This window comes from Anolis sagrei, chromosome 5, assembly GCF_037176765.1.
Source record: "Anolis sagrei isolate rAnoSag1 chromosome 5, rAnoSag1.mat, whole genome shotgun sequence".
In the NCBI taxonomy this organism is placed as follows: Eukaryota; Metazoa; Chordata; class Lepidosauria; order Squamata; family Dactyloidae; genus Anolis; species Anolis sagrei.
Genome location: NC_090025.1, coordinates 133,882,446 through 133,909,665, shown reverse-complemented (window position 1 = coordinate 133,909,665; position 27,220 = coordinate 133,882,446). Strand labels below are relative to the sequence as shown.

Genomic DNA, 27,220 nt, shown 5'->3' with positions numbered 1-27,220 from the left:
TAATGTATCTATACAAGTTAAGTATCCTTTATCCAAAATGTTTGAGACCTGAGATATTTTGGATTTTTTAAAACAATTTTGATTACCTGTTTTTTCATACAGGTACATAATAAGTTGTCTTGGTGATCAGACAAATCTAAATATCAGATTCATGTATGCTACCTTATGCACATAGTCTAAGGATAATTTTATACTATGTCTTAATAATTTTGTGCAAGAAACAAAAGTTGTTTACACTGAACCATCAGAAAGCAGACATCCATGAGGACAATTTCAGAGTATTCTGTAAACCTAGATCAGGGATACTCAACCTATTGCCTTCTTACTCATAGATGTCACTGGATAAATTCTTCTTGAAATTATGATCAGAGAAATCCACCCATAACTTGATACACTTTAGCCATATAAATATGAAGGAAATGAGGAAGGAGCATATCTTTGTCAACTACAACATACAGAAAGCCAAAGCAGCCAATAAATGAGAAAAGAATTTGATTTTTTTTCTTGGTGAATTCATATTTCCTTGTTTTCCTGCTCCCAAATGATTGCATCAAACATTTCTCAATAGTTTTCAAAATGGGTATTACAGCGTACAGAAATAAGTCTATTATGTCTACTCTTTGGACTAGAAGTCCAGTTTTCGAACATGGCCTAGCATAAGTCTTAGACTTGCATCTAAAATACATTGATTAGAAGGGACCACATAAAATGATCAATAAAAGGTTACTGCCAAAACAGTAAACATACAGACACACACAAAATGTGACACCAAAATGCAAATAGGAAAAAAGAACCAGGTTCCTAGCAATGCAGTTTCAGAATTAGTACATACTACACATAAAAATATAATTTCCCCAACAACCAGTTCTAACATTCAGCAGGAAAAAAACAAAGACAAATTTAATTGCTATCTATGTTCTGTATGCTTTAATTATAAAAGCAAAAAAGCAAATTTTGTCATTGGACCATGTACCATCAATTTGCTTAATGCCATTGTGTCTGTTATGCACAATCCAATATTCCATTTTTACATTCCATTAAGAACAGAACATCCTTTAACTGTCAGCGAGGTCTTAAGCAGAGATACAGTGCCACCTTATGGCTAATCTCATCGCAATAATAACCAAAAATCTCATTTTTCTCTGAACACACCCGTTTCAGAAATGACTAACTTTCTTCCAATATCCAATGCTGTAATATCATTAAAACCAGGCAATGTCAACATTGACATTAGATCAAAGAAATGTATTTAGGAAGCAATCTGTTTAAAACTTTTTGTCCCAATTGTTTATGCATTCAAATCAATTTTGACATATCATCCCAAATGTTTCTATCAATTAATTATAAGAACAGCAACAGTAACAGCAGGTATGTCACAACAGTTCACCTGTATTTGCATTTCTTATTGTCACTCAACATTGCCACATATTCTTTTTTTTTATGCACTTGATGCTAAAGACCTTTTTAAGATCTCCTGGAGATGTGTTACTCATGCAATGTATCTACAATCACATCATTCTCTGTACTCTGACCTACAAAACTGTCCTATTACAAATCAAACTTTGTGAACAGCGGGAATAGGTCCAAAAAAGAATGTAATGACATACTGAGATTTACTTACACCAGTGAAACTATGTCTCCACGTTGTACTTCATAGTTCCGTATACTCCAGTGGTTTAAAAGCACTACATCCGACACCTGCCTTTCTTCTGGATTCAAAGAAGGCTGAGAGGGAAGGAGGAAACAGAGGTGAGAATTCTGAATGAAAGTCAAGGGGGGAAATCAATTACAATAGAATTTCAATATCTGCGGAATGGATATATGCAAGTTTACTCATCCACAGCTTTACTGATTCACTTAGGGGCTTCTGTTCAAACAACACTCTTCTCTATACTGCCATTGTTTCTCCCATTGAAAATATTAGGGTTTGCTATTATCCACAGTTTCACATATCTACGTGAAATCAAGAAATGTATCCTCCATGGATATAAGGCTTGTGCTGCCTTGTAGAGAAATCTGGAACCATATACAGAACATTCTATGTATCTAAACTCCATACTGCATCACTCAGACTATGTTTTATTCTCCCTGCACTAAATCAATGGAGAGGAAATCAACGTTTCCAAATATTTCGTACCATTTCCCCCAAACTGCATCCAGCAGTTAACAGAAAGGAATTGTGAATGTTCAAATCCAGCTGGGGAAAAATGGTTATCAACCACTGATTTAAAACACCTAGGGTACAGTACAAAAGATAACATTCGACACAAAATTACTAGGAGTCCCAGAACTCAGGCAGCACAATCAACTATTACAAATTTTGGGATTTGTAAACCAAAATCCCTCCACACACTTGGGACTACAGTGTTCCCTCACCTATCACGGGGGTTCCTTTCCAGAAACCCCCGCGATAACTGAAAAACCATGATGTAGTGACACTATACTGTATATATACATCATGGCTCCGCCCCCTCCTCTCTCTCCCTTCTCTCTCTCCTCTTTCCCCCTCCCTCCCCCCTCCTCTTGCTGGAACCACCCTTCTCCCTCCCTCCCTGCTTTTCCACTGGCATGGGGCTCTCACTCGGTCACCCAAGGCAGAGTGACTGGGAAGAAGACCCAACAGGAGCTGCCTTGGTGGCCCTCTCTGGTCCCGGTGGAAGCTGCCTTCGCGACCCTCTCTGGCCCCGGCAGAAGCTGCCTTGGCAGCCTTCTTTGGCCCCAGAAGAAGCTGCCTTGGCAGCCCTCTTTGAACCCAGAGGAAGAAACCCCGGCAGAAGCCCCTAAATTATTTTTTTTGAAAAGCCACAAAACAGCGAGTCTGCGGTTAGCGAACCGCAAAGCGGCAAGGGAACACTGTATTTCTAAATAGTCCAAGTTTAGAAAAAGAGGTGTGTGTGTGGAAGGTTGATGGGCTACAAATTTGCATCTGTATACTAAGCTCATCAAACTATTACATTCAGATGAAAGTTTGCTTCTTGTCAGAAATTTCCTGCCATAAGGGGGCTTAAGACTAACTTGTATAGCCCACCCATGTCACCAATTTGTAGCAATCATCATTAAAGTCATAGGGAATATTATTACCCTTGTAAATAAAATTACTGAAATAGAAATGTCATAAGATATATAGGTATAAATAGGTTTAATAACTTATGAAATTGTGAGTTTCTATGGCAGAATGTTGAGAGCACTAGTTTTTGAAGTTTAATAGCACCTATCACTGCATAAGTAATCGTCAACATCATGGGCGATCACTCAGCCAAGTGTGATTGTCTTCCAGGGGTAGTGTCTTGCCAATGGATCCATAAATGATTGCAATCCAAATGAATTGAAATGGTTTTTCACATTGAAAACATAGATTTCCAGGTGGAATGCGGTCATGACAAGAATGCGATTGACATGCTTTCCTCCTGGCATGTTTCATCTTTTTGTCCTGTATTCCTGTCTTCTGAAAGTCCATAGCATCGTTGATAACAGCAGTACTCCAGTTAAAATGCTCAAATGCCAGGGCTTCCCAGTTCTTGGTGTTTACAGCACATTTTTAAAGATTAGCTTTAAGTCCACCTTTAAATCTTTTTTGTTCTCCACAGATATTCCATTTTCTCTTCTTGGGAGGCGGCTTTGGGAGCCAGTGATTGGACATTTGGACTACCTGGCCAGTCCAGTGAAGTTGATAGCGGACAATGATAATTTCAGTACTGCTGGTCTTTGCTTCTTGCAGAATGCTAACATTTGTTTGCCGGTCTTCCCAAGATAGCTGCAGGATTTTTTTGAAGACAATGCTGATGAAATCTTTCCAGGAGACAAAAGTGACGTTTGTAGATGGTCAAGGCTTTCCAGAGGTACAATAGAGTTGAAAGGACAATCGCTTCATAATAAGTAATACATCAGTAAGAAAATCATGAAAGTCTGGTGGCATTTTGTTAACCATTTGTTCTATTTTCCCCAGACAAGGGGAAAACCAACCATAGGAAATGGTTATGTAAAACCATGAGATTAAATAGTCATAATAAGAAGTAGAAATGTATTTTCTGATAAACAAATAACAATTCTTTAGTGAAAGTGAACTCCTCATTGCTGCTTGTTAATAGAAAGGTTATAGAAACAGAGGTCAAAGGCTCTTTCCACAAAATAATCCGGGACATATTACTCAATGACCTTTGACCTAATGCCAATGATCAATATTAGCAGAGGTGACTGTGTCAGCCACTAGCTGGGAACCTAAGATGGCCAGGGCCATGCCCTCTCAACAATACGATTTTGCACAGAGCACTACAGAAAAGCAGAAACAATATGAGAAAATAATTGGGGGTTTTGACCCACATCTTTCAAATAAAGAGAAGCCATTATAGTCAGCCTGACCAAGGGATCACCAAGTCCTGAAGCCAATGGCAAAAATATCCACATTAGTTAGCTCTCCCAGTGTTGTGACACAGCTGGAATCAGAGAGTGTTTCTGACGAGGATGATGGGACTCAGGTTCACAGTTTGGTTCAAAATGTCCCTGCTATAGACAGTGAAGAATTGCAGTTTCTCACAGCAAGGCATGAGAGTGTTGATACTGAAAATAGTCAGGTGCAGATTGACTCCGAGAAGGAAGACAGCTCTTTGCCTGGTTCTCAGCCTGATAAGGAAAAACAGGCTGACACTAATGAGCAGATTGACCTTGATGATATGGGAACTTTAGATCGGGCTGATCGGTTGGAATTCCGTGTTCGAAGGAGTGAGAGGATAGCAAACAAGAGGGAGGCCAGAGGCCAGAGAAACGCCTTCATGTTTTGCAAAGGGTATTAAACAGCGTGTTTGAAACCAGATCTTTGTCAAAGCAACTTCGTGTTTACCTAAGGAGCTTGCCTAGGCTAGGCTGGATTATCTTGCAGTCTTTGTGTTCATGGTTTCCAGGACTTTGTCATGTTCTCTTGGGTCTTGCTTTGCTTATGCCTATTGGATTATGCTTCAAGTGCTGTGTTATCCTGATCTTTTGGAACATTAACCTTTGCTTTTATGTACTTTTAACCTTTTATTTTTAATAAACAATAAAGACTTCTGGCTGTATGCAGTTTGGTTTTTTCAGCAAGGTGAATCTACTCTGAGGTGCAACAACCAGGTCACTCTCCCAGTTAATTCAGAAATGTTAAAAACCATGATATCACATTACCAGAGAGTTTGCTCTGGTTGGCCTCACATAGGCACATAGACAACCATTCAAGTTGCCTTCAGATAGACAGGATAGAGAAAATGCAGCCCACAGTTTTGAAGTTCCTAGGGAGCTTCAAAACTTTTGCCAATAGCTACTGAACATGGCAGTGGTGAATTAGAGTCTGGAATCACTAGACCAGTGGTTCCCAACCTTTAGTCCACCAGGTGTTTTGGACTTCAGCTCCCACAATTTCTAACAGCTAGTAAAGTGGCTGGGATTTCTAGGAGTTGAAATCCAAAACAACTGGAGGATCAAAGGTTGGAAACCACTACCTAGAACTGTGGTTCTCAACCTGTGGGTCCCCAGGTGTTTTGGCCTACAACTCCCTGAAATCCCAGCCAGTTTACCAGCTGTTAAGATTTCTGGGAGTTGAAGGCCAAAACATCTAGGAACCCACAGGTTCAAAGCCACTGGCCTAGACAATGATAAGCCAGTATCTCATTTTGGATGCAGTTGCAGACTCATGTTCAAAGAGGATGCCAGACATAGTGGAATATCTGATCTCAAAATTACTTGACTTTCCATGCTGTTAACAAATTCACATTAGAATCCAGACAGACTTTCAGTGGCATAAAAGTAAAGCAGTGTGTGTTTGAATGAAGGTCTTTAGCTACCTATATTAACATGTCTTCTCTTTCCACCAAAGTACAGCCTATATGCATAGGGCCACCTGCAGAAGTCTACAAATGGATAAGAGAAGCAGTGAAGAGAAAACTAAAAGGTGACATGACTGTACTTTTTAAATACCATAAGAACTGCCATTAATAGGAAGGTGCAGACTTGTTCTCTACTACCTTAGAGGATAGAACTAGCTCCACAGAGGGTAAAGTTTACAGGAGGGTAGATTTTGAACATTAAAACCATCTTCTTGACAGAACAATTTGGCAATACAGCCAACTGTCTAGAGAGGTGATGAGGTTTCTTTCTTTGGATATCTTCAAAAACTAAGCCAGACAGTTACTTGATATGATGATCTAGCTAGAGATCAAGCATTAAACAGGGGAACAGTGTCCTTCCAACTCTATGATTCTATGAAGGAATGACAGAATGGAGGGACTGCCCTAGCATTGGGGAGCGTAAGACAGCCACTTAAAGAAGCACTTCTGCAAGCAATGAAAGAACTGGTAGTTATTTTGCTTGTTTATTTTTACGTACAAGAAAGTTCTATCTCATGTGTCAAAATATTGTGGCTGGCTTTAGGATAAATAGGTATAAAGAGCACCATCTTTTCTGGTTCCACTCATGCCTTGAACCATCCTGAAAGAATTGACTTTATATGAAATTTGATATTGGGAGATGGAATAAAACAGCATTCCAGCTAACAACTGCTAAAAAAAGTCAGAAGCATTTCAACATGAGCAGCTGTCAATTTAAGGGTAGAATTATTCTCGTTCCTCCTGACTACTTATTTCCAAGATGATTTAGAGAAGTTGGCCTCCACCAACTGTGAACTATTAAAAGTCTCAGGTGCCATGCATGACCAGACTTATGTTTGATGACTGACAAAAAAATAATAGTTTTCAAGATTGAAATGAAAGCTTTAGAGGAATCCTGGCCAGCTGTTCACTTTCTACCACTTGTATGCCAAATTAGAATTTACATCTTATATTGATATGCTAAAGAAAATAATCCATAACTGATGGTACAGTTATGCGGTTTTACTCAGTTAATTGCAATATTCCACACCAACTCACTAATTAAATTTTCTATTTGTAAAGCTATTTTGCAAATCAAGCAGTAATTCAAATTGCTTTTCTATAGTTTTGTGCTCTTGGCCTCAAAGATAAGCTGAAGCAGACATCTGTCAGCCCTTAAGATATGAATTACAGTGGTGCCTTGGTATACATTGGAGTGTGGTTCCAGGACAGCCAATAGATATCAAAATCTATGGATACCCAAGTCCCATTATATGCAATGGAGTCATGAAAGGGTGTCCCTTATATAAAATGGCAAAACTGAGATTTACTTTTTTGCATTTAAAATATTTTCAAGTCATGGATGGTTGAATCAGTGGAGGCAGAATCCATTAATATGTGTCCGGAATCCCAGGGGTCCATACCCAGCGTGCCAGCTCCAATGGGTTCCAATCTAAACACACAGAGACATGAGCAGAGTCGGAAATTGCTTTATTGCTCAATTGCCAAAGTTGGATACCAGGGGAAATTCTCAGATCTGATATTCTCTCCATTTACAGATATCAGTATTTTATAGACACTGGAGAATAATATACATTGCTTGGATTGGCACACATTATGATCCATTATCTCACTGGTTCAAAGTACGTTCACTGTTGTCATATTTTACAGCCCATGGTTGGTGGAATGTTTATGGTGGAAAACTTATTAAAGTTTTTACTGGAAGAAATCTTAAGTCTTTGTATTGGCATTAGTGCCTATCTCCACCAGCAGTGGCTTTCTGGGAGGGGAAACAGATGTTGCTGGGTATACCATGGTCAGTGATCACTTTCAGGAGGTGTGATCCTGGAATAATGGGATTCCATTGATGGAATAATGAGGAACAGGGCTGTGGTGATGGGCCTGGTTCCCATCTGAGTGGAAGCATACCAATCATATCCCTGTATGATTGGTATGCTCTCTGATTATCTACATTTCAATCTTAATATTGCACTCAGGGCTTAGCTAAGAAAGATGTTCCTGTGCTTTCTGATAACTTATGGCTATTATGTGAGGGTGAGAAGAAGAGATGTCAGGCAGGGCTTCTCAGCAGGTGTTTTCTGCCCATGAAAGCGAGCAATTTACTTAAGAGGTTATCTATCTGAGCCATGATCTCAGCGCTCCGACTTTTTGGGACCTGAGTTTCAGATAGCAGATATGAAGGATTGGCTATATTTTTAAAAGGGATTTAGTCAGTGGCCATTTTCGTTGGCATTGGGACACAGGACCCAAGCAAAAGTTAAACACTGTGGATGAAATAGTTCTATGTTTAAAAAAAACTAAAAGAAGCACCTCTCTAGGAGTCTCTAAGTTCTCCAGCATGAACATATGGTTAACCTCCATTGCAGATTGATCACAGAAAAGCACTGGAGGATTAGAAATTCCTAGCGACATATTCCCATTAGGAACCATTAGGCCCTCTATAGTCAATTTCCAGCTGAAATTGAGCACAGAGTTGCACTGGAGAAGCTAAAGATTCCCAGAGAGAACATTTTAATCAAATCAACAAATCAAATCTGCAAAAGTCACCTGCAAATGTAGAGGACTGACTGTATATAGTGAGAATCACTCACATTATGCAGGCATACGTTTGAACAACCCCACCAGCAGGGCTCATCACACATATTCAAATAATATGACTTGCTTGCTTTCTCAAGAAATACCACATTTTTATAAATAAAATTTGTTTTTCTTTTTCTTTTTTGTGAAGCAACTGAAGGCTATTGTATTCTACTACATAACTGGAATTAAAGGCCATTAATACTGAAGGGAGAAAATATTCTGTTTCAAGAAATCCAAAGCTGCTCAGGGAACACATCAACATTCATCACCAGACAGATATAAATAAAATATCCAAGTGCTTTTTAAAAAAATAAAAAGAAATATGGAAACATAATCTAAACATCAATTCAATGTCAGAGAATAAAGCCTTGAATGTGGAGACATAAAGAATGGTAGGATACACCAAGGAATTGAATGAGATGGATCAGCCAACAGGAGGGAGGGGAAAACGTAACAGGGAACACTATGCCTTCTTCATCCCCTGAAGAAGTAGGGCCCATTGTAAAGCCTCCCTCTCTGATTTAAAAGGGGCCTGTATTTGGAGAATCATTATCTCTGACATATACAACCCAAGCTTAATTGATTGTCATGACAGCTACTCCCCAAATTCCTCAGTGTATGCAATCACATGGGAAGCACAGGCAACAGCGTGTCCTTACATTCAAACTAAATCCATCTGTTAAAATTAATGGAACTAACATAGTAATTCAGAGAAAATAAGCACAGTTGATGCAACGACTGTTGGCGGAAAATGAAAATGTGTTTATATGAAACCCTGATCAAAACAAACATACATTTTAAAAAAACTTGTAAAGCCCATAGCAACAAAGTGTACCTTTTTACCAGCTGTTTTTGTCTTGCAGATATGCTCATAGGTGTAAACAAATATGCCAATACTGAAATATATTGGGAACTGTTCATGTTTGCAAAAGAACAGTAATAATGGGTGGAATTAGTCTACTTATGGAAACATTATGCAGCAAATGAATACTGATTTATACAATTTGGATAGTGTGACAAATTAATATCTGGTGACACAAACCCAATCCTGAAAACAAAAATAAAGGGAAAGAGAAAGGAAATAAAAGAAGATGAGTAAGCCATATCCCTTGCTTTTTCGGGGGGAAAGAACTTTTAATTTTAGTCACAGCATGAACCAGGATAATGAGTGCAGAAAGCCAGCTAGGAGTCTAAAAGGTCTATTACAAATCCAATTCTGGTGGATTGTACAGTGAAAGCTTCAAGTAAGACAATCATACACCCAATGCAAGTGTGCTATTGATGAGCGTAAGGCATCATGCTGACAAGACTTCACTTTCCATCATATTCTATAGCTTTCAAACGCATTCAACATAATTCACTCTCTGGAGTGCAAGATAAAAGAAAAAGGGGATGATTTGTCACATTTCCCTTCTTCAAGCAAAACAAGAGAAAGAAAACATAGTCCTATGGAATTACTTTTAGTCTGACGTTCAATATGTTCTTACAATGAAACAACAGTTATGAGAACACATATGATATAATATAGTAGCTATGAGCCCATTACAGGGCTGAGGTAACCCATATCCAACACTTCATTAAACTTTCTTTTTTTGCCTTGAACAGGAGACCAAAATGCACTAATAAGGGTGTCTCAGTTCCGACAGACTGCTTCCATAAAGTTTCTCTTCTGCCATCCACAAGTAACTTCCAACAAAAAATCCTTTGGCAGTGGTTCTCAACCTTCCTAATGCCACAACAGTTCCTCATGACCCCCAACCATTACATTATTTTCATTGCTACTTCTTAACTGCAATTTTGCTACTATTATGAATCGTAATGTAAATATCTTATACGCAGGATGTATTTTAATTCACTGGACCAAATTTGGCACAAATACCCAATATGGCCACATCTGAATACTGGTGAGATCGGAGGGGGGTTGATTTTGTCATTTGGGAGTTGTAGTTGCTGGGATTTATAGTTCACCTACAATCAAAGAGCACTCTGAACTCCATCAACAATGGATTTGAACCAAACTTGGCACACAGAACTTCCACGACCAACAAAATACTGGAAGGGTTTGGTAGGCATTCACCTTGAGTTTTGGAGTTGTAGTTCACCTACATCCAGAGAGCACTGTGGGCTCAAACAATGATAGATCTGGAACAAACTTGGCACGAATATTCAATCTGCACAAATGAGAATACTGGTGGAGTTTGGGTAAAATAGACTTTGACATTTGGAAATTGTAGTTGCTGGGATTCACCTTCAATGAAGAAGCATTCCAAACCCCATCAACGATAAAATTGGGCCAAACTTCCCACACAGAACCTCCATGACCAACACAAAATACTGTGTTTTCTGATGGTCTTTGGCAACTCCTCTGACACCCCGCCGCGACCTCCCAGGGGTCCCGACCCCCAGGTTGAGAAACAGTATTCTATAGACAACCCAGCATTTTTACAGTTACTTGCTACAACAAGGAAGGATGGAAAACTCTTCACCTGAAGGGGACAAATTCATGCAAAACACCATATTCTGTCTTGTGATAAGGAAACCAGAATTTTGTACAGAACTTCATTTTCATGTACATTGCCACTTCACATCAGAACAGACCATTACTATTAATACATTTTAATATCTAATCCCTTTTTCCTTTTTCAAAGGGATGATGTCAGTATCATGTTTAGTGAGGGCATGAGGTGTACTTGGCTATCAATCCCAGGCTATGAAAATCCAAGAAAGGTGAAGTTGGCTCTATATATGCTATCTTTCCATCAGAAGGCAAAGGTATTTTTACTTAGAAAGACCTTTGGCAGCAAAGCTGACTTGTGGTCAAAAAGGATTTTTACAGGCTTTGCTGCCATTGACTTCTTTCTATTAATATGTGGTTTTAAATGTCTTTATATTTTTATTGAGATTCTAATGTAATTGGTATTTACTTGTTGTATGCCACCCTGAGTAATATTTTTCATGATAAAGTGACATATAAATGAAATCAATACATACTTACCTCCTGAACTCTCAATTGGAAAACACATTTTACGATTGTGCAGAAAACTAGGCAAAGTGGATATATGTGCATCAAACTCCATATTTTATCAATCTTTAACATACAACTTGGAATTAACTGACAGAATTTAGAATCTTAACTCCTTTTGGTGTGGAGCAGAACAGCAAGAATCACTGATATTCTTGGGAGAAGAGCAGGGAGATGGCATTGTGTCCATAAACACAGAAGAAGGAGAACTAAATGCTTGTTACAAACAAGGGCGGGGATGTCCAGATGTTGATAGGCTGCACCTCCTTTGAACCCTAATCCATATAGTCCAGTGGTTCTTAACCTGTGTGCCACGGACTACCAGTGGGACACGAGGACAAAAATATGCTCTAGATTATTAAATATGGTTTTCTGTGGGCAAGCAGATGGCGACTACTGTATGGCATATGTTCTGTATCAGAAACTAGAGCTGATGTGGTCTATCCAATGCAGTTTTCTGAACCAGCACCCCCAATAACCAAACCAAATCTACAGTTAAACAAAAACGAATTCATAACCCTTTTGGTATTAATGTTGGAACGTGGTCCCTGGTCAAAGTGGTCCCTGTTAAAAAAAAGGTTGGGAACCACTGGTATAGTCAATGACGAGAAATAATTGAAGCTGGAAATTCAGCAACACATTTCACATTCTTGTTCTATGTGCAGACATCAACTAGAACAACTATGTTTTAAATTTTCAGACAAACACATGGCTTGAAAAGGAAAACTCTCACAAAATGAGGCCAGGATTAGAGAAGGCATGAAGGAAAAGCACAAAAGAAAAGAAAGTGTGAATGTAAGGCACACCTTGTTTTTGAAGCTTTAATTTATTTTAGACTACCTTGGTTTTGCTTTAATGTGGCTTTGTATTGCAACTTTTCTATGTGGTGAAGAGGGAGTGTAAAGAAACACGGAAGTCTTATTGTCTGCATGAGTCTTTTCTACTATGACTATGGGTTAGGGTTAGGCTTAGGGTTGGGGAAACAGCAAAAGCAGGAAGCGGCGCTTAGCTCAGCCGGAAGACAAATGGTGGGGGCTGGCAGAGCCGTTGGGACTGGGGCTCTTGCTCTTTGTCCTCTCTCAGAGGCAAGGTAGGGTTAAAAAAAAATGACTGGCAAACATAAAATACCATTAAATCTATGGTGCACCCCATTATTGAAGTCCCTTATACAGTATGTCATAGATTCTATGACATGTAGTATTTTGGTTTGCCAGAGTAAACAATTCCCTACAGACCACATCCTCCCCCCCCCCCCAAAAAAAACAAACAAACAACTTCCGGTCCAATTCAAAGTGCAGGTTATTGCCTATAAAGCCCTATACGCTTCAGGTCCAACCTATCTTTGAGACTGCATCTCATTCTATGAACCCTGAGATGAGCCCTGAGATCTGCTGGGAGGCCCTTCTCTTGGTCCCATCACCATCACAGGTATGATTGGAGGGGATGAGAGAGAGGGCCTTCTCGATGGTGACTCCCCATCTCTGGAATGCCCTCCCTAGAGAAATTAGATTAGCCCTGACTCTCCAAACCTTCTGGTCTGGTCTAAAGACATGGCTGTTTAAACAAGTCTTTGTCCTGGAGTAGTGTATTATGGTTGTATGTGATGATGTCAATCATTGTTGCTTAGCACTTTAGTTTGTGACTGAAGAAGCCCAATGACCCACAGGCTTGACTGTGTTTTGGACATTTTAAACGCTTGATTTTATCAATTGACGTTATCCATGGTTTGGATTCAGTTAATTTATGTATTGTTCTGGTGCTATGTAATTTTATTATTCTGTGTGGTGCCTTGAGTGCTTTTGTGAGCCGCCCTGAGTCCCTTTGAGGAGATGGAGTGGGATATAAATAAAATTTTATTTATTTATTTATAACTTCAGCATTAATACATTACTTTGCTATCTAGTTTCTTGATGACATTAAGTTCTCTCTGGCAATACTTTTCTTAAATCTAATAATCCATCTGGGATGTTTTAAATTTCTTAGAAACAGCAAGCATCTCAAAGAAATATATTGCAAAGAAAAAGTTTGAAACTTTTTTATGTGTCAACTAAAATGGATGAGTTTTACAAATGCAAGGAGCACCAGCTTCAACCCTGAACACATTAAAAATTGCTGTCTTCGTGATGAAAAAGCCTTTTCTATAAAGCTGGGGTTTAACTTAGAAAGACTGAAAATTACATCTTTATCCTGCCTTTGAAATTGGAGTGTCAATTATTTACAACTCAGACTCTGATCAGGTGAAAATGAACATGGCAGAGAAGGAGTTTGTCACCTGCATCGAAGCCCCTTCTACTCTCGCAATGCAAGCCACTCTGTCGAGGAAAGTCACAGTCACAGGAACAGCAACGAAGAAGCCTTTCAAAAAGGCTTTAATGTACTTTCTCCCAAAGCCTTGTGTCTGTGCCATCATCTAAAAAATGAAACACAAGAGAACCAATGTTTCCTTATTCAAAACAAGCATGTATTGTATAACAAAAGAACAAATAACTATAAGCAGAAGTGAAATGCAGTTTCTCGACAACCATCACCACCTGCTAAAGAAAGACGCCTTTAAAAATATAGTTTTGACCCATAAAGAGAAATGTGATTTCAAATAATGGTGGCAGAAGCTTCCAAATATTAACATTACCTCCTACTGTCTCTCACTTTATTTTTATTGTTGCCAGATTTTCAAAATAGCAATAAGATAGCAGTGTGGATAATCCCACACCACAAAATACAAGGTATTTTGTATTGTTATTCAGTCTACACAAAAGGAAAAGCTTACAAAGCCCTGAAATAAGATACCTCCCTTATAATAAGGAACATCAAACTTACATTTAGTTCCACCAAAACATGCAAACACAGTGGGTGGTAATTGTTTTTGTTATTATCACTGTTGTTTGATACAAAGGAGTACATATCTACCATTGTCAAACCAGAATACTTCTGAAAGAATCTAAATTCCATGTCTTCAGTGCTAAGTATGTTCACATACATACAAATGTAAACTTATCTTTGATGAATACATATCAAATATTGAGATTTGTGTTGAAAGATGAAGGAACATAATCTGGAGGAAGTGGGAAAACAATATTTGCATTGAACCAACGAATGTAAACTTATCTTTGATGAATACATATCAGATATTGAGATCTGTGTTGAAGGATGAAGGAACATGATTTGGAGGAGGTGGGAAGACAATATTTGCATTGAACCAACATATCCTAATCATCATTTTTATTATTTGAGGAAGAGCACAAACATAGCTGCATACATTTAAGAAGTCATTCAATGCCACCTAACCAGGATAAGAAACACAGGACACAAAGACTTTGATTCATATTGAAAATGCAGTATGATAATGATGAATTGACTTTTGACAGTACCCCTCAGTTGCCCATACTGCAAAAACTACACTCTCATTAGAAAACACACAGCAGGACTCAAAGTTTTATCTTCTCTAATTACTCTGCAAGACGGAAGCTGGTTTCTCCCATTAGTCCCTACAGCGTATAAATCAAACACATACTCTCAGCTTTGAGCCAATCCATGAAACAAGAACCTGTTCACACAAAAAGAACATTCTATTTTTAAATAAATTATGAGTTCTTTAGTGGTGGCAGATAATTCATTTGAAAGCATATTCTACCAGAATTGTGCTTTGCAAACTCTGATGTTCCACAACAAGAGCAATATTTGCATAGCAAGGAGACTAATGAATTGCTTAATATGAAAACATTAATAGAAGAAAATGCTTCCAAAGCATTAACTCAACACTTCCTTTTTAAAAAAAGAAAAGCTGAAAAAATGAGTTTAAATGAACCATTTAAATGTGTTAATATGACCAATCAAAGCCAAAACTAGAAATATGGCTCTCCTTATAAATATCAACACTAAAGGCTCTTCCAGACAAGCCCTATATCCCAGGATCTGATCCCAAGTGTTCTGCTTTAAACTGGATTATATGAGTCTGCACTGTTAGATAATCTGGGATAAACAGAAAACCTGGGATCAGATCTTGGGATATAGGGCCTATCTGGAAGGGCCCACAGTGAAATACTTTGGTAGACCTAAAAGCCAAAAGCCCTATTTCAAATAACCACAGCGCAAAGTTATTTTAAAAGAAGAGAAAGAAATTATGAAGCCCTAAGGATCCTCATGTCATTTTAGACTTCTTATCAACAGGGTTCCCACCTAAATGGTAAATCAATGAGATGATGTGGGAGTAATTTTGAGCAGTTTTCAGGTCCGTGCCTCTTTTCCTTGGACTGACACCTAGTTGCACATTGCTTTAAACCTCCATGCCACAAAAAGATCCCACAGAGAGAAAAGGAAATAGGAACAGGAAATAGCAAAAAGTTATTTAATAAAAGGTCTTTAAAGTGTCTATACAGTTTTAAAATGTGAACAAAAATGCAGCACTTTCCCCTTATCTTGTGGTTTACAGCAATGAAAGAGGAGGAGGGAAGCTCAGGATAGCATATTGCCTTTCCAGCAAAGATCAAAAGCACCAGCAAATAACAGGTCACAATCTAAGGAAAGCTGCACTGTGCAGCTTAGAGATTATAGCAGATGGGACACAGCAGTATCTGGACTCAAGAGCTAGTATACAAAAGGTCCAGGGGCTATAATGGGTCTCCAGCGCATACTACAGCATATGGAGCAGAGATGCTATTTAGATTGCTCTCTACATTCAAATGTTTATTTTTTTTTCCTATCCTTGCCTGTACATTCGAACATAGGGTTTGTTAAACTTCCTGCGGGAAGAAGGGAACCTCATCAAGTAATTCACCAAAAGCCTGAAGTCACATACTTGCAAGTCTAAACATTTAAAAATTACCCACCGAAGCATGGCGGGAAATGCAGCAGTAAAATCACAGCAACTTGCCTCAAACGAAAGAGGAAATAATGACCCCTGATGGGGTCATAAGAAACAGTCTGCGAAGGAAAGAGTCAGGGAACTGCAACATTAGATGTGAGTAGCAGCTTATTTCAAAGCATCTGCTTTGTCCTCTTTGCCATTCAAGGGGGGCAAAACTAGCAGTGATGGTTGTACTATCTTCTTATGGGAGCATTGCAGCACACCCAAATACCTGGAAGTTACCTTGGACTGTGCTCTGACCTACAAGAAGCACTGCTTAAATATCAAGGAAAAAGTGGGTGCTAGAAACAATCTGTGAAAGCTGACTGGCACAAAATGAGGATCACAACCAGATAGAGTGAATATATCTGTCCTTCTGCTTTGCTACTCTGCTGTTGAGTATGCACGCCCAATGTGAAATACATCTCACCACAGTAAAACAGTGGATGTGACTATTAATGAGACATGTTGCATTATCACAGGGTATCTGTGCTCTACAACGCTGGAGAAATTATACTGTTTTTCCAGTATTGCACCATCTGACATCTGCCGGGGAAGTAGCAGCCAGAAATGAAAGGACAAAGGCAGTGACATCTCCGGCCCATCCCGTGTTCGGATATCAGCCAGTAAGCCAACGGCTTAAATCAATAAATAGTTTTCTAAGATCTACAGAGATACTCGCAGGAACACCTCAGCAAGTGAGAGTCCAAATGTGGCAGGCTAAAACCCGGAACCTCAAGCCATGGCTGATACCAAATGAGAAACTCCCCCCTGGGCATACAGCAGACTGGGCAACGTGGAAGGCGCTAAACAGATTGCACTCTGGCACCACGAGATGCAGAGCCAATCTTAAGAAATGGGGACACATGACATGCAAGTGTGGAAAAGAGCAAACCACAGACCACCTACTACAATGCAGTCTGAGCTCTGCAACATGCACAATGGAGGACCTCCGTATAGCAACACTAGAGGCACTCCAAGTTGCCAGCTAATTGTCAAAGAACACTTAGTATAATGCCAAGTTTTTTTAAAACTTCGTGTTTTTAAAATACATTCCAACTGTACCCTCAGTTTGCTTCTGATGCGATAAAATAAAAATGGGAAATATGTTACAAAACTCTGTAAGCCTATCAGAGGAAACATCTTCTGAGTCACCAACTCCTGGAAATATTTCCTGATACTCATGATCTGTAAAGAAAAGTTAAAATATAGCATTCCTGATTTGTTGCATGTGTTTCATTCCCAAAAGCTGCCAAGTATGGATAACTCCACCAAAAAAGTGTAAAAGACAGATTACATAAAATTATATTGAATTGTTAAAATAAACGTCAGTAGAAACCATTCAATTACAACCAAGACTAAGAGGGGAAATTATTTTTTATGGCTGTTGACGTACATAAACCCTTGGTATCCACTAGGATTCCGTTTCACCCCCCCCCCCCCAAACGCAGTAAATAATAAAATCCATGGATCTCAAGTCCCATTACTTACAATAACATAATAAAATGGTACCATTATATTAAACAGCTCAAATGAGAGCTGGAGTATCTATGAAATGATAGGAGGATGTAACTAAAGGCTCAGCGTGCAGCAAAAATAATGTTTTGCTTTTGGATTTTTGCTATTTGAGTCATGGCTAGTTGAATCTGCGGATGCAGAATCCATGGATATAGAGGGCTAACTGTACAATTAATTTTAACCTTGCTTGGAAGCTATATTCCTTAAAAAAATCTAAATAAGAAATAAATAATCAAGGTTTTAATAATCATACACAATTCTGTTGTATGATCACTGAACCAAGCATGAGAGCAAAGTGAGGAGTCTGAACAATTTATTAAATAGACAAAAAAGCTTTTTATTTAAAAAATATCTAGATGACGCAGTATAGGTTTTCAGAATCACTGAAATTGTTATCTCAGTATGTTGAAGACAAGTGCAAGAGAGTTACAGAAAGTATATGTGCACACAGCTTGTTTCCAATTCCCAAAATCCCCTATGCCTTTTCAGATCTAAATTCAACTAACATGTCCTATTCCTTTGGAAAAAGTATGGACTGTTTTAAACTTAAATTAGACGAAGACTATGAAAGTCACAGCTACAAATCTATCCACTAGCACGCTGGAAAGCTAGGGGTGGTGGAGTACTTTAAATGTATGTTTGTTTACCCCTGCAATATACATTTTTATATATAGAGAGAAAATAAACATGGGTAATTTTCAGCACCGGTTTTAGCCCAGCATTTGTAGAGTTACTCACTACAAAAATCAACAGTGGGACACCATTTCCCATATAGTGAAACATATATAGTAAAACATAATTCGGTGCACGTTCACTCCAATGAGCTAAATATGCTCACCTTGAACCAAGTCCTTCTCTGCAGGAGACGCTACAAGTTCAATATTAGCATGTATGCCAGGTGTCTCAGTAATAAAGTTGGAAGGCATGATGAGATATGATAAAAAGCAAGAGAATGGATTCAAGTGTGTCCCTGGCCTACATTCGGTGCTTTGATAAACAGGACTGAACATTTATTATTTATTTCTCCTTTTGGTCTTGTTTGAAATCTCAACTTCATCAGCATTACAAAGTGACGTCCAACGGCACGCCCCAAGTCGCTGGACAGTTCTGTTACTGTTAAATTGCACTGTGATTTTTTTAAAAGCAGCATGAAGAAAATTGTGTTTTTTCCCCTCCTGTGTTTCAAAGTAGAAAGATTTTATTATTATTCCTTTTCTTCAAAGCATGTGTTTCGGTCTGTGCTGCATGCCTTGAAGTGTACAGTATAACCTCAAAGCAGTGCAGCCTTATTATTCTCTGACACATTATTACAACTTGAATTAAATCCATTGAAATAGTAAAAATACGTTTGTGGAACCCTTTGCTGCTGCACTGATATGGTAAATATCAATGCCCAGAATATAATGCAATGGACATCTTGCAAAAGTCAGAAACAAAAATTAAGTGACTCATGCTTAGCAAGATTAAATTATTTTTTTGGTTATTTTTTTGAAGTCTGCAGAAATACTTCCCTGCTTGGGTTTATGCTCTGGAGTCCCAAGTATATTGAATTACTCACTTCCACATTTGATGAAATCAGGTTCTTATACTTTCAGAAACATTAATCACTAGCTTACAATACAATCAAGGTTTTTAAAGAGGAAATTTACATCATAAAGGTGTCTCCGCTTCAAGCAGTAAGTATATGTTGATTTATTCTGTAGTTATATGCTTAATTCGCTTTTAAAAATACAAAAATATACTTTTCCTTTTACTATACTGTACCTAATATTTTAAAAATGCAGTGTATCCTTATCTTCTGATAAAGATAAACACAATTATGATGTTAGAAGCCAGATTAAGCAGAGATCAACTTGGAAAGGGAACAGCAGACTACCTACTTCAAGAGACAGTCTATCAATTGAAAATCTGCTCTGGGATCTTTCTCTGACTCATAATTTCTTCCCTCTGCCATTATAAGCATTTCAAATATGGGGAGGTCTTTCAAGCTACATGATGCATATAAGAGACAAGAGAAGTCAAAGTAGGAACTGAGGCAGAAACTAGCCTTGAGCTCAAACAGGATCACTAGAGAGGAGCTACAAAGGCAATCACAATTGGTAGCACTTGCGATTGCCACCTAATACAACTGTTGCATGAGGACAATGAAAGTGACATGACTAGAAAATCAAGGAGAATCATAGACTTGCAAGAGACCACAAGGACAATCCATTCTAATCCCTTGTCATTCAGGAATAGACAGCTATGTCTGTTGCTTGAGTTCTCAGTCAGTCTCAAAGCAAGCTAGTTCAGAAAATATACAGTCTAGAAATAAAGTCTCCTTTTTCCAAAGGCAGCTGACCTGGATTTTTAATGTAAATGGACCCCCCAAAATGTAAAACACATAAAGCAGTCCCTTCGTATCTGCTGGGATTTGGTTCCAGGATTCCCTATAGATACCAAAAACAATGGATGCTCAAGTCCCATTATACACAAATGATAAAATTGTGTCCTTTATATAAAATTGTTTTGTGTGCTGGGAGAGGCATCTAGTGATAATAATTTAAAACTCCGTACTCCACCCTTTCATTCAAGCCAAGTCCTTTAAAAAAATACTCTCCATAACACAGTGCCCAAATGAAAATCCTGAAGTTTACTAATACATTGATTGGCTATTGCTTCACCCACTTATTGCACTACATTTTGCATTTTGTCCCAGGATGGATCTTCTTCTCTTATTTAAAAAGGATACATCTACTTCTGCATCTCAAGCCTCCCCCACTTAAAAGAAACCCAAATAAAAATCAAAAATAAGATAGCAGAAATAAATGAACATGCCTTGAGCAAAGATGGTTTTATAATATTGTTTTGTAATATATCACCATTGGTTTAGATAACATTTTCAAGTCTGGAGCCCTATGGGAACTCACCATATAGCAGTGGTTCCCAATCTGTGGCCCATGGACCACTAGTGGTTCGCAAGAATGAAAATATGGTCCTTGACCTCACCATTACTACACTGTTGCTTCAAAACCATGCAGAATGAGAGCAACTGGTCTCGAGAAACCCTCTTATAGTGCTGAGGCAACGGGGACGTTGGGAGGGGAGAGGCTGACTACCCACAAAAAATTACTACCACACCAGCTCTAGATTTTTAAATATGGTTTTCTGAGGCAAGCAGATGGTGACTACTGGATGCCATATGTTCTGTATTACAAACTAGAGCTGATAAAGTCTATCCAATGCCATTTTCTGAATCAGCACCCCAAATAACCAAACCGAATCTAAAGCTGACCAAAAACTGATTTATAACCCTTTTGGTAGTAGTGTCGGAAAATGGTCCTTGGTCAAAGCGGTCCATGGTCAAAAAAAAAAAAAAAAAAAAGGTTGGGAACCACTGGCATATAGAAACCATGATTTACAAGTGAAGAAACATGCTACCTGAAAACTAGTGTTAGTAGCTATTACTAATATAATCAAATTTAAAAGGTAAAAATTAGACTATAAGCCTAAGAATATAAATGAATTCTATTAATGAGTTCTATTACCTCCAATTAAAACAACAAAGGACTAGAGTGATTATCTGATAATGGGTTCCCCAAGATATATCTAAACAAACATTTCTCTTTCTTTACAATTTCACCGTATAATCTCACATAATCTTTACACCTCTGTCTATGGTCTACTATAAACATTAGAGGTGCCAAGGGATTTTGGACTATCAGTGATCCAGAACCTATTCAAGAATTTAGGGAGCAATGAGGTAGGATTAAATATTGGTGATTTCATTCCAAAGTCCTATTAGTCTGTTTGGTTTCACTTCCAGAGAATCCAACTCAATTTCTTATTAACACTCGTTATTTTGTATTCTTTTCTCTGTGTCTTTAATTCTACTATCTCCAGGGATTGCCATATTTCTAAAACAAAAGTTATTGTTTCTCAGCTAGTTATATTTGGCACATTATGTATTATTAATTATTAGTTTAAATGTAAAAGTCCAATAAAATATCTTGTCCATAATTTTCAATAAATCTTCCAGGCTTAGATACCCATCAATTTTTGCAGATGAAAAACCATATTTTTGCCTGGAGTCCAGCATATCATTGTAGACACTTTATCTTGGCTTTTCTTATATTCAGTCTGTGCCATCTTGCTGCACAAACTAATAAGTTGGTCAACATTTTCCATATAGGGTCAAATTGTACATATAAAATAAACGATGTATGCTTCTTACATGCTTCTATATTTCATATCCATTACTTGTTTCCTTTATTGTTAATAAAAACGATATAAGCGTGGAAAATGTTATGCCTAATATTAACTCCTCTGTGTTCTTCTCAGTTTACTGTTACCATGGCATTCTGTGATTTTTTTTATAGTTGAGAGGAATGTTCTGATGTTTCCGATAATTCCTAATTTCTGTTTGACCCATACGTGTGGAAATGCCGAAAGCCAATCCATACTAAAAAAAATAATTCTGTGCAGCCTTCTACTTTACAACACAGTTTTCACCTAAATACAAGGTCTGCCAAAAATGCCAATGCCTCACCAAATCCAGGGGTTCTATAGCAATAAACCACGACAGTTAAAGTAGTGTCAAACTGCATTAATTCTACAATGTAGATCAGTAGTTCCCAACCTTTTGCCATCCAGGTGTTTTGGACTTCAACTCCCACAATTCCTAACAGCTGGTAGAATGGCTGGGATTTCTGGGAGCTGAAGTCCAAAATAACTGGAGATCAAAGGTTGGGGATCACTGGTGCAGATGCACGCACATCTTTTCAAACATCATGAACCACTAACATTATTTTTAATAATAATAATAAGCATTTTTCAAGTTTAACCAGCATGAAGCTATTAAGATATCTTGGTTAACTTACAAAATGGCAAAGGAAAAAAGAGGAAGAACTACATACTTTATTTATTAAGCCATTAAATATTACAATGAATTTGATTTCAACTTGTATTTATTGGATGCCGAATAAATACATCATTAGAGTATTACATTGGAACTTGGAACATAAACTCACAAAGACCCCTTTTACACTGCCATATAATCCAGATTATCAAAGCAGATAATCTATATTAGTTTCCTCTTGCTTCGTTTGGTTTTGTCCATTTTCGCTCGCTCCTCCATACCTCTTGGAATCATTTCCCTCAACATTTCTGAACTGTTCCTTTCCTCATTGTTTTTAAATCACTATTAAAATTTCCTTGTGTTTGAAAGCTTGTGGAATTTTAATTAATTTTGTTTATAATCTTGTATATTTTAGTCACATCCATTGATTACTTTCCTCTCCATATTTGCAGTTTTGACTTTTACAGATTTGATTAAAATGGTATCTCAAGGTACCCCTACATCCTGCAGTCTGATTCTATGGCAGTGGTTCCCAACCTTTGGTCCTCTAGCTAGCCAGAAAGCTCAGCCAGTTTACCAGCTGTTAGGAATTGTGGGATCTGAAATCCAAAACAGCCAGAGGATCAAAGGTTGGGAACCACTGCTCTATGGTCATCTTTATTCAATCATGCTAGAGAACTAGAAAAAATATCTCTCTGGTTATATCTAGGTCCTCCAGTGCAAATGTATGGCCAGTTTCCAGGAGAAGCTGACCAGGGTTGTACTGAAAGACCTAGAAATTCCTAGAGAGGTGTTCTTCCAGGAAAAATAAATACATTTTTAATTTAATGATTTTAACTTTCACGGTGGTCCTGTCCCCCTAATCTCAGCAAATATGGAGGACTGACTGTATATAATACTGTATTACATTTTTTAAACTATTTAATTTGGAGAATTTGTTTTACAATTGTATTGTATTGTATCATTACTTCTTTACGGTATGTGTGTGTGTATATATACATACACTTTAGAATGTACGTCTTTGGAAGAATGTGGGGTTTTTTTTAGCTATTTTACTTGTAAAGCACCACATATGTTGACAGTGCTAAATAAAGAAGTAATAGTGGACTGGCCCAGTATGCATCTCCATTAAGGCCTCGACTGACCCACCTGCCTACTGCTGATGTTGCTGTTATTATGTTTATTTATCAAAACCAATTTTAAACTACACAAAACACTACGCAACACCAAAAAGTGACCTGGATTTAAGACAACATCCACCTCACTTTCTGAGACTACCTAGTATGGCAGAGATGGTATGCAACATGGGTGGACGCCACTGCATGGGACCTCAATGACAGTGTGCCAAGTTTGGTCCAGATCTATTGTTAGGGTCCACAATGCTCTCTGGATGTAGATGAACTACAACTCCCAAACTCAAGGTCAATGGCCACCAAACCCTTCCAGTATTTTCTGTTGGTCATGGAAGTTCTGTGTGCCAAGTTTGGTTCAATTCCATCATTGGTGGAGTTCAGAATGCTCTTTGATTGCAGGTGAACTATAAATCCCAGCCACTACAACTCCCAAATGACAACCCCCCCCCCCCCCCGCAATCCCCACCAGTATTCAAATTTGAGTATATTGGGTATTTGTGCCAAATTTGGTCCACTTAATGAAAATACATCCTGCATATTAGATATTTGCATTATGATTTATAACAGTAGCAAAATTACAGTGATGAAGTAGCAACGAAAATAATGTTGTGGTTGGGGGTCACTACAGCATGAGGAACTGTATTAAGGGGTCGCAGAATTAGGAAGATTGAGAAACACTGCTCCAGGACATGGTAACTCCTCAATACTATAAAACTCCTTGATACTATAAAACTGACGTCCAATGAGAACCTTGATCTGGGAGCAACCAAAGCCTCTCCTTGTATAACCTTGGGAGCAGGCCTGAATGAAACCACCTCAGAGGCTGGATCCAGTTCTCCAATCAGACACTAGGATGCTCCTGATTGGTCCCTCTTCCGGCTTTTCTTTTGCAAAAATCCCTGGAAAGATGGCCAATCAGGAGAAAATAACACCAAGCCGGGAAGCTTCTCTGTTGCAATGCACTGATGCCATTTTCTTAAGTCACCAACAATCATAGTATAAAATATAAAGAAGAACCTTAAGCTTACTGAAGAGAACAGATAAAAAATTACTATTTTTCTCCAAAGAAATTGTTTTCTGCTAGAAGCAACTTAAGGAGGATTTCTGGGTAGTAGTAATTGCAAACACAGGAATTAAAATTTCTATTGATCCACTTAAAACTCATGCATGCATGCCTGCTTAATAACTTCACCTTCTGTTTGTTTAACAAACATAAATGACTACAGGAAGATTTGTTTATTTTTGTGCATTATAACAATTACAGTGTAATCAAGAGTGGAAAGACTTGAAATCAATAAATACGAAGGGTAATTTTAAACTATGTGGTCTTTTTTTCCCCCACCTTGTGTTCTGTACCAACTTTGGTACGCAGGTTTTCCTCTATCCCTGGAAACTAATTCTGAATCTTTTAGGCCCCTTCCAAACAGCTGAATAAAATCCCACATTTTCTGCTTCGAACTGGAATATATGGCAGTATGGACTCAGATTACCCAGTTCAAATAAGATATTGTGGGATTTTCTGGGATATAGGGCTGTGTGGAAGGGCCATTAAACATGGGGTCTTTATAGAAGTCTATGTGGGAAAGAGTATGCTCAAAAAAGAGGAAAGGGTAAGGCAGACTTTTCCAAACTGTGTTACTACATGTGTGTTGGACAAATGAAAGGAGTCTATGAGCCCTTCCACACAGCCATATAACCCAGAATATCAAGGCAGAAAATCTCACAATATCTGTTTTGAACTGGAGGGGGGGGGGGGGGCTTCCACGCAGCATACAACCCAGAATATCAAGGCCGAAAATCCTACAATATCTGCTTTGAACTGGGTTATCTGAGTCCACACTTCCAGATATTCCAGTTCAAAGCAGAAAAAGTTGGATTTTATACAGCTGTGTGGAAGGGGTCTATGTGAAATAAGCAATAAATCACAACCTCTGAGGATGCTTGCCATAGATGCAGGCGAAATGTCAGGAGAGAACGCTTCTAGAACATGGCCATACAGCCCAAAAAACCTACAATCCAATAAATCATACACACACACACACACACACACACATATATATGAGAAAGGTTTTCATGAGATATCTTGTGTCATATTTTTTATTATTACTTTATGTATGTGCCCATATCACTCATGAGGTGTTGACTTTATGATATGGGAACATACATAAATTAGTAAAACTTAATTTCTGTGCCGTGAAATGATGCATAAAAGAAAATAAAGGGGGGAGTATAGTCGTAAGAATGGGGAACTTATGTTCCTTACATGTCTATATAATTGTTAAACCTTTTATGTGATTTAAAAAATGTAAAATAAAAAAAAGGAATCGATGCTTGTCAAAAAAGTGTGTCACCAACATGACGTTTGGAAACCTCTGGGATAAGGCAATGAAAAGGGGAAATTAGTCACAGAGGTATATAATAAGTGGGGTGCAATGTTTCTGCAGTTGGGTCCTTCCCTCTTAAACTCCAAACAGAGATGGAGTTCAAACCATGACCTTTTTAAATAAAAGTTTTCATTCTACAAAGCTACAGAAATAGACATGAGCAAAATAAACAGACTCTCCCGCTTGATGTGAGGCAGGGGCTGCTGTTGCCCTTTCTTGGGGTGCATCTGCATTGGGGAATGAATACAGTTTGACATGACTGTGATGGAATCCTGGGAGTTGTAGTCCTGCAAGGTCTTTTGCCAAAGAGGGCTGGTTCCGCCCCAAACTGCAACTCCCAGGATCCCATAGCATTGAGTCATATCACTTAAAAGTGGTGACAAACTGTATTAATTCTACAGTGTAGATCAGGCATGGGCAAACTTGGGCCCTCCAGGTGTTTTGGACTTCAACTCCCACAATTCCTGACAGCCTACCGGCTGTTAGGAATTGTGGGAGTTGAAGTCCAAAACACCTGGAGGGACCAAGTTTGCCCATGCCTGCTGTAGATGCATATATACTCTTTTCAATCTCTCTGGCTGAGAGGAGGGGCTGGAGATAGGAAATGCAACGAGGGAAGGAGAAGCGACCAAAGGAATGTAGCAGCTATTCCACTGGCTTCTTCGTTTACTGGTGATAAAGGTGCCTCCCATAACCTTGAACCAGTGGGGCACCCCGAAGCCCCCTCACCAGTCAAGTACAGCCTGCCTAAACACACTTCTCTCGCCCCCCTTCCTTTCGCCTTCCTCCCTTCTCTCTCCTGGAGCTTCCTTTCCCCAACACCCGCGCGCGAGAGTGACTGCCTCTAGGATTGAGCCTCGTCAGCTCCCGTAGAGACAGCGACTTCCGCCTTTCTGCCTCCTTTCCATCGCCCTCCCCTTCCCCGCCGCCCAGCCGACCCGCTCGCGGACTGCGGCGCGCGCCGACTCACCACTTTTCGGCGCTGACACGAGGAGGAGGAGGGGCTCCCGTGTGACGTAGGCAGCTGAGGGGCGGGGCCTACGCACCGGAC

At 38.7% G+C, this 27,220-nt stretch overlaps 1 protein-coding gene across 3 annotated transcripts in view; it reads right to left on the bottom strand.

The window, feature by feature from the left end:
- IMMP2L (inner mitochondrial membrane peptidase subunit 2) overlaps window positions 1-27,220 on the bottom strand; it is a 630,428-nt gene extending 603,208 nt beyond the window's left edge. For all 3 annotated transcript variants that reach the window (XM_060776139.2, XM_067469075.1, XM_067469076.1), the window contains exons 1-3: window positions 27,140-27,220; window positions 13,727-13,864; window positions 1,622-1,725 (exon numbers count right to left, since the gene is read on the bottom strand). In XM_060776139.2, the coding sequence (XP_060632122.1) occupies window positions 1,622-1,725; window positions 13,727-13,864 (242 nt within the window). In that variant the 5' untranslated portion in view covers window positions 27,140-27,220. The remainder of the gene's footprint in view (window positions 1-1,621; window positions 1,726-13,726; window positions 13,865-27,139) is intronic.